At 41.4% G+C, this 14,142-nt stretch overlaps 1 protein-coding gene across 2 annotated transcripts in view; it reads right to left on the minus strand.

Annotated features, from left to right (window-relative positions):
* ADAMTS18 (ADAM metallopeptidase with thrombospondin type 1 motif 18) overlaps window positions 1-12,336 on the minus strand; it is a 75,652-nt gene extending 63,316 nt beyond the window's left edge. For both annotated transcript variants that reach the window (XM_086620847.1, XM_086620846.1), the window contains exons 1-3: window positions 12,235-12,336; window positions 11,996-12,074; window positions 9,801-10,117 (exon numbers count right to left, since the gene is read on the minus strand). In XM_086620847.1, coding sequence (XP_086476973.1) covers window positions 9,801-10,117; window positions 11,996-12,074; window positions 12,235-12,336 — 498 coding nt within the window. The remainder of the gene's footprint in view (window positions 1-9,800; window positions 10,118-11,995; window positions 12,075-12,234) is intronic.
* Window positions 12,337-14,142: the final 1,806 nt, after the last annotated feature.

The following is a 14,142-nucleotide window of genomic DNA, read 5'->3' on the forward strand; positions in this document are numbered from 1 at the left end:
AGGAAAAACAGAGAACTCTCCTGAGGCCAAGTTCTGATCCAAAGCAGTCAGCATAAAACTTTTTACTCACTACAAGCTTGAGATGAAGTCCATAAACCAGCAAATATCTGTCAATGAGAGTGGAAGATATCATGCTGCAGAAATCAGTAGACATCAGCTGCTCACTTGTGTCTCAGTCTGGAAATTGTCTTTTTTCTGCCCCTTTGCTCAAGCTTTTGCTGGTAGAGGCAGGATAACAATCTGATCATTAGTACGTGATGTTGGGAGTGCAAAAAATATCCATATGGCCTTCAGCATGGCTTCTAGCATGAAGAGAAGCCAGCAAACAAAGAAAAAGAATGGAAGCTGGAGATACCATTGCGGTAGACTGGTCTCTGTATCTATTGCAAGCAATGTAACATAGAGTGGACTGTAAGGAATGATCCTTTGTCAGAAGAAGTAGCAAAAAAGTGCAAAACTGACAGAAGCATTTTTCTTGTCTGTACAGTAATCATCCACAGTGGGTTGCAAAAAAAATCGTCCCAGCCCTAGCCCAGGATCGGTATTTTAATCTTTAATTTATACCCGCATATAACAAAACAAACAGCACAACTGTCTGTCAAGTGTTAACAAGAAGCAAAACTGGGTAGCCACATTTTTAGAAAAGCTCAAACTTTCTTCTCGACACTGTGTTACAGCATTTATACCTATCCCTTACCATGACCAGGTTATACTTTAATTACAATATTAATTTGAAAAATTTCTTGAGGTTTAGTCTAGCCTACTTTTAAGACTTATTCTTTTTTTAGGAAGAAGTCATCAAAAGAGTGAGTATGTGGCACAAGACAAGCTTGCTCAAGATAGAATTATTTATAAACGCTCACTCTTTTCACTGAAGTGCAATAATTTGTGCAATGAAGAAAAGGCAAATCTGTTTTTAATTTCATGATTTAAATAAAACTAATTATATTCTGGTGTTATATAAATTTTATATATCGTGGCAAAGAAACTGCATATCTGAAGATTAATCCATGTTTCATTAGTTTGTCTATACTGCCACAGAATATAATATTACGTTCTTAAATTAGTTGGAAGCCACACTGTGCTGCAGAGTATAAAAACAAAAGCGAGGGCTCAAGCTAGGTCAAGCATATTTTGTATAGGTCCATTAAAAATCTCATTCCATTAATATTAATAAAGATGTTGAGACACAAAAGTCCTTCAATTAACATATATTAGGCAGGCAGGCACAAGCATTCAAGTGATCCCACTGTGAACAGCAAGAATCCAGTCCTGGAAGAATAAAGCCCCGAGTGTGCTGTGTACACAGAGGGGCAGCTCGAAATGCTAATGCCACGGAAGAGTGAAAAGGCAACGCCCTATTGTCTGGGCAAGTAAATATCACTTTATTGCCTCAGCTTCCTCTTCTATTAAGCAGGTTTGTGCTGGGCCTTGTTATTCCAATAAGAATAACTTCAAGACCTGTTACCTTTGCCATCAAACTTTTTTCTTTTGCTGTTTTTTGGCAGGAACTAGCTGGGCAGCCACATAGGAGATTCAGAAAAAGGATTTTCATCTGACTGTACAATTTGTTTGTAGATTTCCCTAGCTTGTGAATTAACATTGTAAAAACGAAATTAACTTGCATGTTCCAGAAATTACTCTGGACAATAATGGTTCCCACGGTACTGAGCTTCAACCATCAAGACTCATTCACTTGCATATGACCTGATTACTTGACATTTCTTCACCCTCATTCTGAGTGACTTCCGAGCAGGATAACAATAAAAGGTTACTGATGTCAACCTATTACGAGCCAGGATGCTGTTCTCATCTAGCACCCAGTAAAGCCAGTATTGAAGCTTAATTAATACATGTTTGTAAATTGTGCTGAGCTGCAAGGCATTATGATTTCAGGTTTCTTCTGTAAATGTTTACCTCCAAGCTTCTGTCAATGCTCTAGTGTCTGAACCAAAGATAAGTTCTGCTTCCATCAGCTATTCACATAGCTGGTCAAATCACTGTCAGAGCAAATCAATAGGAAATTCCTTTAGCATACTGTAATTTATGGTAGACCTGCAGCAACAGAATTGGGATTAAAATGGGATAAGAAAAGGCAAGAAAGAACCAACATTTCTGCTCTCAGTGACATGATCAAAAAGACAGAGGAAAACCTTGTTTGTAATGTAATTATCCACTAAAGTTCAATGCAGATACCATTTAAGGGCTAGCCAGAGCCTTCTTAACACAAAACAAGTAGTTTTTAGAAAAAAAGATACTGAACTCCAACTTTCAGCTGATATAACTCTCTGTAGGTCCACTGCTAGCTCTCACTGCAGAGGTAATGAAGTTTAACCCCTCTCCTGCCAGCTTACGGAGAGAAGATCATTACAAAATGAGGCACACAGAGCTAACAGCTTCTGTATGTGGTCAGGAGTTAAGTCAGAGGGAACACTTCTGATGACTAAAAACACTGCTGACTTTAGTGGAGCTGCTGTCAGGTTATCACCAGATACTGTCACTTCCAAAAAAAGAAAGCAGGTATTTTCTAGAAAATTCCTAGAGAGCTATAAATCTGTAAGCCCAACATTACTCATGGTCAGGAAAGAATGAAATCAGATGCAAATACCTCTGAAATTGTCTTAAAGAACTGGCCAATATATTATTGGCATCATAGCTCTGAAAGCCTTTATGTAGCATGGCCTCAGCTTTTATCTTGCCCCCATCCATGGACTGCAAATTTCAAAACATCTCTCACTGTTTGCAATACTGGACAGCAGGCTCAGTGATCAATCCACCATCTCTTTCGAGAGTGTGGGACACGCAGTGCATCAGAAACACAAATTCTTCCCTAGAAACTTGCAAATCAGAAAATATTACCTTAGATATCTTGAAGACTTTAACCATGACAAACAAAAACTGCAGGTGCCAAAATGAGTGAGGGACTTATGGAGCTGGTAACAAACTCCCAGTGACCATCCAGAGCAGTTATGACTGGGCAGCCTACGTTGAATCAAAGTGAAGTTCTCAGCTGAGTAAAGCTGTCATGATAATTGGGGTGCTGGTTTTGCAGTTTTGATTCCACCCGCTGTTTGCTCAAATTAAGTGGACTCTGTGGCAGGGCCAGGGTACAACCAATATACTACTCTGCTTTCCACTCTACTACTGTGTGTCTGGCACAGAGCTCTAGAGCGGGCTGCTTGAGTCGGACTTGAGCTACAGTTTCACAGGCTGTCATTGTGTTTTGGGTAAACAAAAGCCTTTACACTCCAGGTCTGCAAACGTGGTATCTTCCTCAAACACTTCTGAAGTGGAAAAAGGAAGGCAAAAATGCAGAAATAAAAACTTGTTTAGGTTAATTATTAGTGACTGAAAGCTGTTATTAGAATTTGCCTCTAAAAACAGAAATATTTTAGATGCTCAGCAGTTTGCAGCTGTGCAGAAGAGAACATGTTGCATCTCAGCAGCATAGATGGTATGGTCCAAATGAAAATAGTGGCGCTTAAAATAAAAATCCTCATTTACATCAAAGACATCCTGTTATGAAGAGGTCACGTCTGTACAGACAGGTCATCCTCTCCTGACCAGTCTGAGGGCATTTGACTATAAGCTTCTAACACATGAGGGAAAGTGTGGGAACTAAGCTTTGTGGAAAGACTTTGCTACAGCAAGAAAAATGCTGATGTTTCAAGTACAGATAGAGTCTACTAATTCCTTCAGAAACTATGATGATCGCTACTTAACAATAAAGGCCAGGATGAACTGCCCATCTATGTACAAACGGATGGCTCCCTGTTTCTGCAACTGCTTTAAGGGTGCAAGTAGCTGTGCTTGCAACAGCCTGAAGTTTGGTCCGAAGCAATTTCCATGCTCTTACTGCCAGCTGAGCAACAACGGAGCAGTTAAAAATGACTGAGAGGACCAGCTCCTGTGGGCACTCTTGTGAGCTGGTTTGCATCCACAGCCCACTGTGTTCAGGGTGATGGAGCCAGAGTGCTCTCAGTGACACAGTATTTACTCTGTATGCTTCAGGTTTCCAGTTTTTTTTAATATAAAACTTATTATTTTTCCTGTCCAGCAGAAGCAGATTATTTCCCCATCATTAATTCTTTTTAATTCCATTTCTTACCCATCAGGAATCAGTAGGGTCAAAATGCCTGGAATAAAACTGTCTTTGTCTTGCAGAGCTAAAGCTTCCTGGTTAACTCTGGCTTATCAGACAGAGATGGAGAAGGGCAATCAATAATCTAATCACAGAATTCATTCCCCAACAGCAGTCAATTCAATGCTGAGACCAGAAACAGTGTCTTGTATTTGTCTAGTATAATTTAAACTATATTTAAGAGTATGGCTTTTTCTCCATTGTCACCTCATTTTCCTGTAAAGATTTTTCTTATTTCCATCTTTACCATATTATGGAGGGAATGATGGCAAAATGTCCATCAAAACAGTGGACAAAGTGATGATCCTGTAAAATATAGTTTGTGTTTTATAAAGGATGGAGATGTAATGGTGTGTGAACATAAAGTCAAAGAACTCATACGCCAGATGCTGTTCACATACTGGTATAATGGCAGAAAGTGTAGGATTCGTATATTGGCTTGTGGATGGACTAAAAATAGTTTTGAGAATGAGTCAAATCACCAGTTCTGTACTTGGTTTCTCTTCAAGGTCCCACTGGGTCAAATTTTGTCCTATTTTTACAGCTGTAGGTTTCTAAAGGAACCTCATTGCGAACAGCAATTATTTTCTACTTTTACCAGCAGTCTGGCTCACTGATTTTGATAGGAGTTTGTCTGCATAAGAACCTTGGGATTTGTCTCAACATATTTAATTGGACTTAAAGTGTGAGCTCTAGGAATAAGAGGCTGTTGTTAGCATGAACTTAAATAATGCTAATACGGAGTGCAATTAAACGACTACAAAGAATGGGTACATGAGTTGCCTTGCCTGCCTGCCTCTTAGGTGGCCAGACTGCATTAAGAAGCTTTAATTTTGTGGCTTCTTTGATACTCTGAGCAAAGTCCTGCCCTCAGACATGCACACACAACTTCCATTGAATTAATACATCTCTTGTTTATCTCTCAGTGCTACATCTAACCCTTTCTCCAGTCGCAGACTCCTCTGACAGCTCAGCGAGTGTAACATGATTCATCCTTCCCTCCTCTTTCTCTTCCCTTGACTAGACACCAACAAACATAACAGAACTTGAGACAAGAGAAAGAGGCCCCTTATAATGAAAGATTCAATCACATCTTACCAAAAACAAAGAGGGCACTAGCTAGTGCATGAAGCTGACTCCGCTCTTGTAATTGAGGCACGTAAATAAAAGGGGGAGAACGGCACACATTCACCTCCAGTGTAAGCAGGTGCAGCCTCTCAGGCCTCCACGCCAGTGCGTTTGCTCAGGGCTGAATTTGGCCTGAACAATAAAACTGTGTATCATACAGTTTTAAAGGCCCTGAACTGTTCTACTGTTCTGTACTGATTTTCTCTCTGACCCAAAATAAACACGCGTGTCCTCTGTGACGTAACAGCAGGAGAGTTCCTCCACGTTGTACGTGTTTCTTTCCTCCGGGCGTGCATTTTGTACTTGCTATATACTCTCACCACTCTCCTCCACCAGCAGCATCCCCACAAACGCTATACAATAAACTACTCTTTCATTATGTTCACTATTTTCTACGTTGTGTATTGGGCTATAGTGTAAACTCGTCTGACTGCATAAGAAAGAGTTCTTGTCCACAAGGTGAATGTGACTTCTGCTCCTAAATGCACAGTTAGAAATTACTTTTAAGAATGTCTCTAGAACACAACGGGACTACTGACAGCTCCGGGGTTCTCTTGTAGTCTGCCCTGAGTTACTGTGCGACTGCAAACAACTCAATTTACACAAAAGATTACATATACATAGACCTTACATAAGGAGACAGAAAGGAGACAAAAGCTAGCATATAAAGAGAGACAAACAACACACAGTTTACACACAGACTAGGAAGACAGTAGTAAGGCTTTTAGAGACAATGTCATCATGAAAGTGGAGTTAAAGATAGTGAACCTACAATGGATATCTGTTTTTAATGTAGATGAGATGATAGCACAACATGTGGGTAAGAAGGGGCAAGGGGGGGCAACGAGGTAGGAATACAAATAAGGCCACACTGAGTAAGTCCTAAAACCAATTTCTTATTCTATCAGTGGCCAGCACCATCTCCTTCAGAAAAACTGAAAAACCTCTGCATTCTGTGGATTTGGCATAGTCTGCCTCTCAATTAGATAGCTAAAGGGAATTATAAGTAATAACATATTACTAAACAATAATAGTAAAAAAACCATACAATAAGTAAGAATTAGCTCAAGTCAGGAGTTTGGAAAAATAATTTGAGTTTGGGGAGAATGAACAGCTTGAATTGGAGAATGTAAGCAGAGGATGAAGCGGCAAGTGAACCAGTGGCCTGGATATATCAACTGGGAGAGCACAAGGGATTGAAGAAAACTCCAAGAGCTCATGCTGAAGTAACAGAAGAGTTTCATTAAAAGTAATAATGAACACCAGTGAAGAAAGGAGTTGAAAATTTTGCATTCGTTTCTATTTGAGCCACATTAAGAGGATGCCAAGAGAGAAAACAGTTTTATGTTTACCAACATAAAAGAATTCATTGACCCAAAGTTGTAAAAGTTAAAAAAAAAAATGCACCCCTGAGAGTGAGAATATATTAACAAAATGTATGAAAATGAAAAAAAATATCACAACTTCTTTGGAGGGAATGTATCGTATTCTCCACAGATAGTCCAGAACACATTTTTCTGAAGGTCTACAAAGTACATCCATCTTTTGAACATTTTTGATAAATCGACCGGGCAAATCTGTGTGATGTACAACATAATCCTGAATTTTAATAAATGTCATACTCTTTATCACTAAGTAAGTATGATGCTGCCTAATGTCTGATAGTGAAACTGACACCTCAGAAGAACTAAACAAGATTTCTTACATATGATAATTTCACTTTTAAAAACAAATAAATCACGGCTTTCTTGCTGCATAATAGATGCTCCAGTAAGTAAAGGATGCTGACTGAAGCAGGAAAGGGCAGAAGACAGAAGAAAGCAAGTTTCCTGTTGAAAATCAAAGCACCTAAACACTTTGATGATAAAAAGGGAAGAGACAGTACTCATAGTAAACTTGTACACGTTCTTCTAAAATGCTAACTCAACATATTAGAGTACTTATTCAGATAAAGAGCATACATCCAGTTTTGCCTTCTGACATATCACAAAAATTGTGTTGACTGATGGAAACATTTGGTCTCAAATCAACAAATCAGCATAAAAACATGAGGCCTTACTGTCAACTAAGCTATTAAAATGTAAGATACACACATCTCCTAATAGATCTATACCATAGCAACAAATTCTTGCTCCTTTCCAGTGTTAAGTTAAGGTCATCCTGCCTAACAAACCATTTCATATAGACTCTCTCAAAAGTCTACTCTGCAGGCAATGGCAGATAACAGACAGCTGAATGACTGAATACTCTAGGTCATCCAAAAAATTAGATCAAAGAGTCCCTGTAGTCTATTGAAATGCAATTGCTTCCAAATCACATTGTGGTGTTCCAGGCTTGAAAGAATGGGTCACTGCAGTTTTATTGTAGAGAAGCTATTGCTAATGAAAGGAACAATGGAAAGATTAGTGCTACCAACCATATAGAAGAAACACCACTTTCGGTTTAATTGCAGTGAACAAAGCAAATAGGAAAGAAGGGCAACCAAGTGACAAAAGGAGTTGGTGCAAAGAGGATATAGAAGCTATTCACAAGGTTCTCTTGATCAGAGCACAGCGTCCAGACTTAACATATGATTACTGGATTTGGATCACAGTAAAAAATGACGTGGTTGTCATTACAGACAGCTGACGACACATTTTTAAGAAGGCAGCCTTGCAAACTGAAAGACTAAGAATACAACTGATAATTTGCTTGGGATTCATCTGGTGCACTGAAATTAATAAATGGATAGGGAGAAAGGAACAATTATACTTTACTTGTGATACCTACTCTGAGGGATATTATTATAAATAAAAGTTTACTTCATTTACCAGTTTAAAATAACAATTGAAGGTGAAATCTATTGAACCTTGGAACTGATCAAAGAAAGAAAGAGATTCTAATTGGTGATAACCTAGGTACTGAAAAAGATTCTGCCATAATAAATTTGTTCATGCCACAATATTTATTCTCTTTTGATCAGTTTCTGGATCTTTTCTAAGTGAAGCTTAACAGTCATAACAATCTCTACGTCGAGACAGTGGTAAAAGATCCATTTCAGTCTCAGTTAAGATCACATTTTGTTTCTCTGTGACCTGAGGCAGGCTTGAACCTTGCTTCTCCAGACAAGACTTGACAAGCCCAGCTTCACTTAGCTCATAAAGCATGTTAAAATACAAAACGTGACCAAACAGGGGAGATGACCCCAACTGTAACTGTTATGTGTAGGTAGAGCACTTCTCTTAGAGAAAAAACAAACACTGCAATAAGTGAAAACAGTTTTTTTCTGAATAAATATGGTGAAAGCTAGCGGTTGTGAAAATGAAACTTCCACAGAAACAACTAAGCACATCCAATATTAACAGTTCAGCACTACAAACACGATTTAAAAAAACAAAAGAAAGCTTCATTCCAGTTCCTGCCACCTGCTCCAAAGTCTCGTTTGCAACTGTTCAAATGAACTGTAAAATACTAATTCCTCTAATCTGCTGAGGAAAAAGTAGAGCATTCAAAATACAATCCAGACTACTTCAACCAGTTATCAGTGTTCAATAGCTCTTCCTAATGAGCCACCCTCTTCTCAAGTCACTGATTACTATTTCAAAGGAAACACTGGGTGTCTCAAGTGCTCCTTTTTTGTTTCCGTCACACAGTTTAATAGCCCTTATGGACAAGTACCTTTGCAAAACAGATTTCTAGAGGGTGACCCAACATATCCTCTGGACCTTAGTCAACCACAGAGCCTAGATAGCTTCATATACCTAACACTTAAACTTCACTGCTTTTATCTGCATCGACAGAAGAGTGCTTTGCAAGTACAAGGGCTTAAGCCTAAAAAAAAAAAAATCAATAACTATTAATGCTGTGGATGATTCTTCTGAATTACATCAGTGAAGACTTCTCCGCAGGCAATGACCACTGTCAAATGTATTTTGAAAAAATCGTTTGTGAGTAATAATTTCTCATGAACTTGGATGACAGCCATAAATGGAAAATGTGCAATGACAATATTTAACATATTCATAAAAACTTATAAATGCAAATAAGGCTGGAATCGTCAAAGGAAACAAAGGAAAATTGGTTCATAACTGCTGCTGAGCTAGGATATTCACCCTTCTTTAAAGCAGTTGACAAACCTAGGTATAATATTTTTTTCTCACAAGCTTATGGCTTAATTTTCTTTTTCTCTATTCATAGTAGGTCACAAAGGCAGGAAGAGCATTTACTGAAGAGCAAGCAAAAAGGTATAAACTATCAAAAATGATAATAAATGAAAATTGCTATGGGATAATTACTAAGACTACCAGTCAGTCTTCTGTTTTTTTTTTTTTTTTTTTCCATAAAAGACTGTGATCAAAAAATACAAAGGGTGCAATGCAGTTCATTGACTATAACTAAATCTCTTCTGTTAAATGCAATAGCAAGTAGCGGTATTAGGAAAATCACCAGATGGTGTATGGTATCCTGAATATTACATGAATTACATACCTTCAGCTATTATTCCACATATGAAAACACTTTTAATGGTGATTTGTTTTAAATAAACACTTACCAAGCCTACACATGTAGATATTGCTACTGAAGAGGTGCTATCATTCCTTATAAATCCCTGGTAGAAACACTGGTCAATATCATGTTCCTGAGAATTTGAGACTCCATCTTTCCCGAGCACCTGGACAATAAAACTATTGCTTAAAATGGTCGAAGGTTTAAGTTCTAAGTGAAGTTCCTGTCCAAATGCTGAAAATTTGTAGTGCAAGGAACTCTTCGAACTCTGAGTTGATCTCTTTCTCCTAGTACTGTGCAAAACATCATGTGAAATGTACGATCCACTGGAATCCACTTTGACAGGTGTCACAAATACATAATCTGCAACAATAAGAAGTTAGCCATCAGCTTTTGTATCCAACAACCAAGGTAAGCGTCATTCTAACACAGTAAGCATCAGGCTTTCACTGTGTCATGACGCATTCCCTCAGTCAGCGAACCGCCTGAAAGCTCTGCAGGCTGCGTGTGCATAGTCTTGGCTGCATAAACTGCCCCCTGTAAGTCACACAGGCTCTCAAACAGTGTTTGTTTCCTTTCTGCCCCACTGAGAGGTACAGACTAACTAGGATAGCTGTGAACATTCCCACAATCACTCTTCTGAAGACGTTTGTCATCACCAGCAGATCTGTATATTTTCCCCTCCCCCTGTATTAATTGCTGTCAAATGTGAAGGATGCTCTGGTTTGAGAGTCTTTTTCCTTCCCTAAGAATGCAGCAAATATTGTATAACTGCAGGGATAACCATGACAGAGACTTTGTAGAACTGTACCACTTATTCAAATGGATTAAAGGATTAATTTATTAATACCTTAACTGAGTGAGACCTCATCTCTTTGTAGTGACTTGATTAGACTGGGTTTCAAATTGTAACTGACCTTCAGCAGAAAGAGATTACATCCTGCCTAATAACCTTTAGTCAGCCATTGCTAATTGCATGTCAAAAGAGTTTATTGGTTTAGATAAAATATGTGAAAAATTACAAAACTGTTTGGGAGGAGAAGACTAAGACCTGTTCACAGCCACCTAAGAAAGGAAGAAATAGAGGCCATGATTCAACTAACTGTACAAGCAAGTGCCTGGCTTGAAGTACATTACCATTGCCGTTGCTCTAGCCATACAGGGATTACTGGCATCCTGGAAGCTCGGTCTGAATTTTAGCTGTTTGCTGAACTAGGACTGTTGCACCTATTTCTGGTTATATGAGCAATTATGCTGAATAAACTGCTTCTCAATCCATTTCATTTTTGAGCTGTATTTCTCTGCAAATACTTGAGGATGTCCATGCATTTAGCAGTAAAACAAATCATTACTCTTTTTAAATTGAAATAACACCATTAAAAAAAGACACCCACCCCCCCCCCCCTTTCCTTCTTGTGTTGTAACAGATGTTGCAAAAACTATCAATCTCTTTGCCTGAATAGACTTTATTGGACACACATTAAGCTGAAAACACAACCAGTGATAGGTTGTTTTTCCTTAGACAGTGGAGACAATACATCAAGAGCTTTCACTTTCCTCGAGTGGTGTTAATCAACGGCAGAAGTTGAGGACGCTAAGCAGGCTGGTGGCCAAAAAATGCAAGCAGCTGCTGGAGAGAGGGAATCCCCCAGTGAGCAGGCGATAGGGTGCAAGGGGAGTTTTCCTTTCTGCACCCTGGTGTGGATGCACTTTGTTTCCACTCACACCCAATAAAAAGCAAATACTGCACTTCCAACTTCCCAAAGTCATCAGCATCTACGTGTTAGTCTCTCTCTGGGAACAAACAGCTCCCGAGCTCTCACTCACACGAGTCCTTTCTCTCCAGGTTTGTTTCCCCGTAGCCCGCATTGCACAGCTTCTTCCACACTCCCACTCAAACCTTTTCATTACTTTTGGCTCATTGCTTCCATAACAGACACATGAGGTTTTGTTGTTGTGGCTACACACACATTCATCTTTCCAATCACACATGTAAACGTGGATGTATTTACCATCTCATTCATTTGCTTTGCTGTTACATCCTTCCTTTTAGCCTTTGCACGCAGGGCTTAACAAGTTAGCCTCCACACACGGTTAGCTATTTTACAGCAGCCCATTTGCCTTCACTTTGTGCTCCCTGAACACTGTGGCTTCTTCCCTTAAACACTCAGTCCACTAAAAAAAAAAAAAAGCCTCCATGCAAATGTTCATACACACAGACACAGAAAGAGCTATACAAACCATGATTCAATTCACTGATGCTGTCACTGGTTAAAGTTGCTGCATGAGACATGCAACAGAGGCAGCACAGCTGAAGGGTCTGCAAGAGAAAAAAAAAAAAAAGAGAGAGAGAGAGAGAAAAGGAGTATTGGGCGAGATTTACTTGACAAGGGAAGGCAGAAAGACAAGGCACCAGAAACTGCAGTAACCTGGTATGAAAGTACACTAGGCGACTGCAAAAGAAAGTGCTCTCGACCTGCCTTTACAGTGCTTCCAAGCCACGGGAGGGTCGGGAATTGCATGGAGCTGCCGCTGAGAATCGCAACAGGTACAGTCCAGACGACAAGCAGGAGACAGTCCATGTTCCGCCGCGCACCTGGCGTGCTACCTGCTCCCCGAAGCGTGCGGCGGGCGAGCCCGCATCCCCCGCATGGTCACCTGGGCTCTGCCCCGCCGCGGCTCGGGCGGCCAGCTCGCAGCGCCGCGCCCCCGCCCTGCGCGGCGGCGGAGCCCATGGAGCAGCGCCCAGGTGAGCGCGTCCCCGCCGCCGGCGCGCACGCTTTAAGCCGCCGCCGCCGCCGCCGCCGCCGCGGGGCAGCGCTGCCTCCGGCGCCGCGTCTCGGCGCGGCCGCCGCCCGGGGGGCGCCGCGGCGCGGAGCGGAGCGGGCGGGCGGGACCAATGGGGAGGCGGCGGGGCCGGGCCGGGGCCGGGGCTGGCGGGCGCAGGCGGGGCGGCACCTGGGAAAGGGGGGGGGGAGGTGCCGCCCCCCGCCCCCGCCCCGACCTCGGCGGAGGGAGGCGGCGGCGGGACCGAGCACGGGCAGCGGCGGCGCCGGCACACCTGTGGAGGTCTGCAGAGACCGGGGGCACCGTCAGTCGGGTGCAAAATGGGAGGCCGAGCCACGGGGCTTAATCAAAAGGACCAGAGTTTTCGTGATGATGCTGGGAGAAGGAGTAGGTTCCAGTATCGGCCATCCAGCTTCCAAAGCACCGGTCACTTGGAGATAATGTGCCACTATTTTCTGTTATTTTTAAAGGCAGCTTCATGGGGAAACAACCAGCCAAACAAAAAACCAAAGGAAGGTTAGGTTGCCTGGGAAGAGGATGCAGCTGCGACAGGCATGGTGGGTTACGGAATAATGGACACGGGTGTCTGTAAAGGAGCTGACTGTCACACAGGGGCTTCCACGTGTTGAGCCAAACGCAGCACCAGGTTCTGGCCTCGACGGGTCTCGTCCATGCTATTAGGTTACACTTTCCCTTCCACAGAAAACTCCAGTAAGGGATCAAAGATGTAAGTAATCTGAAAGGAAACTGAAGTATTGAAGTGAATGGGGCCAGTCCAGGCTGGAAATCAATACAGAGCTTGTTTCTGATGGTTTTGGCTGCACTTGGAGAAGTGTCCCTCACCTCACGATCTCCCTTTTGTGCTAAAGAGTTTTCCAGTATGTGTCTCAGTCCAATCTCACTCAATATCTCTCTTGTCCCAGGGTCACACCATGAAAATAAATGGTGGCTGTGTCAATTTAAGGTGTCTCACTGCTCCAGTTGACACACAAGCTGGAGAGCACAATGGAAGCTGAGGTGAGCTGGAGGTCATCTCCTCTATCTACCCCCATCACCAGGGGGTTTGTGGTAACTAGTTTGGGGCAGTGGATTAGACAGATCAGAGATGTTTTCCCTTCTAAAGCATTTCCTGTCTTTAAACATTAAATAAGTTCCCAGGTGTGGAATTTCTCCTTCACCTCTCTCTGCTTCCCAGTGGGTTTTACATTATCACCTTGCTGAACATACGATGATAAAGTTCCAAGATCTTTTTGTAGTAGTGCACCTGTCACCTCCCGCTGAGTATATTCAAACAAAATAGCTGGCTACAGGTTTATGATGGTCCCCGTGGAGCAGAACACATAAAACATGCTGTGCCTTGCAGATTATGGGAGAAAAATAGAAAATTATTGTAATTTTATTATTGGCCCTCCATACCCTGAACAGACAGACTTGACTGTTTCCAGTAGACTACCTGACTGTGGAGACCGACATTTTATTTCCTGCATGGGGAGGGAAATAAATAAAGTTGTCTAGCAATTACAAGAATTGTTTAAGAAAGAAAAAGACAACTTTCACCCTAAACCTAGCACCAGTGAAGGGAGTTTTCCTCTTGATTACTG

This window comes from Tauraco erythrolophus, chromosome 15 (genome assembly GCF_009769465.1).
Source record: "Tauraco erythrolophus isolate bTauEry1 chromosome 15, bTauEry1.pri, whole genome shotgun sequence".
Lineage (NCBI taxonomy): Eukaryota > Metazoa > Chordata > Aves > Musophagiformes > Musophagidae > Tauraco > Tauraco erythrolophus.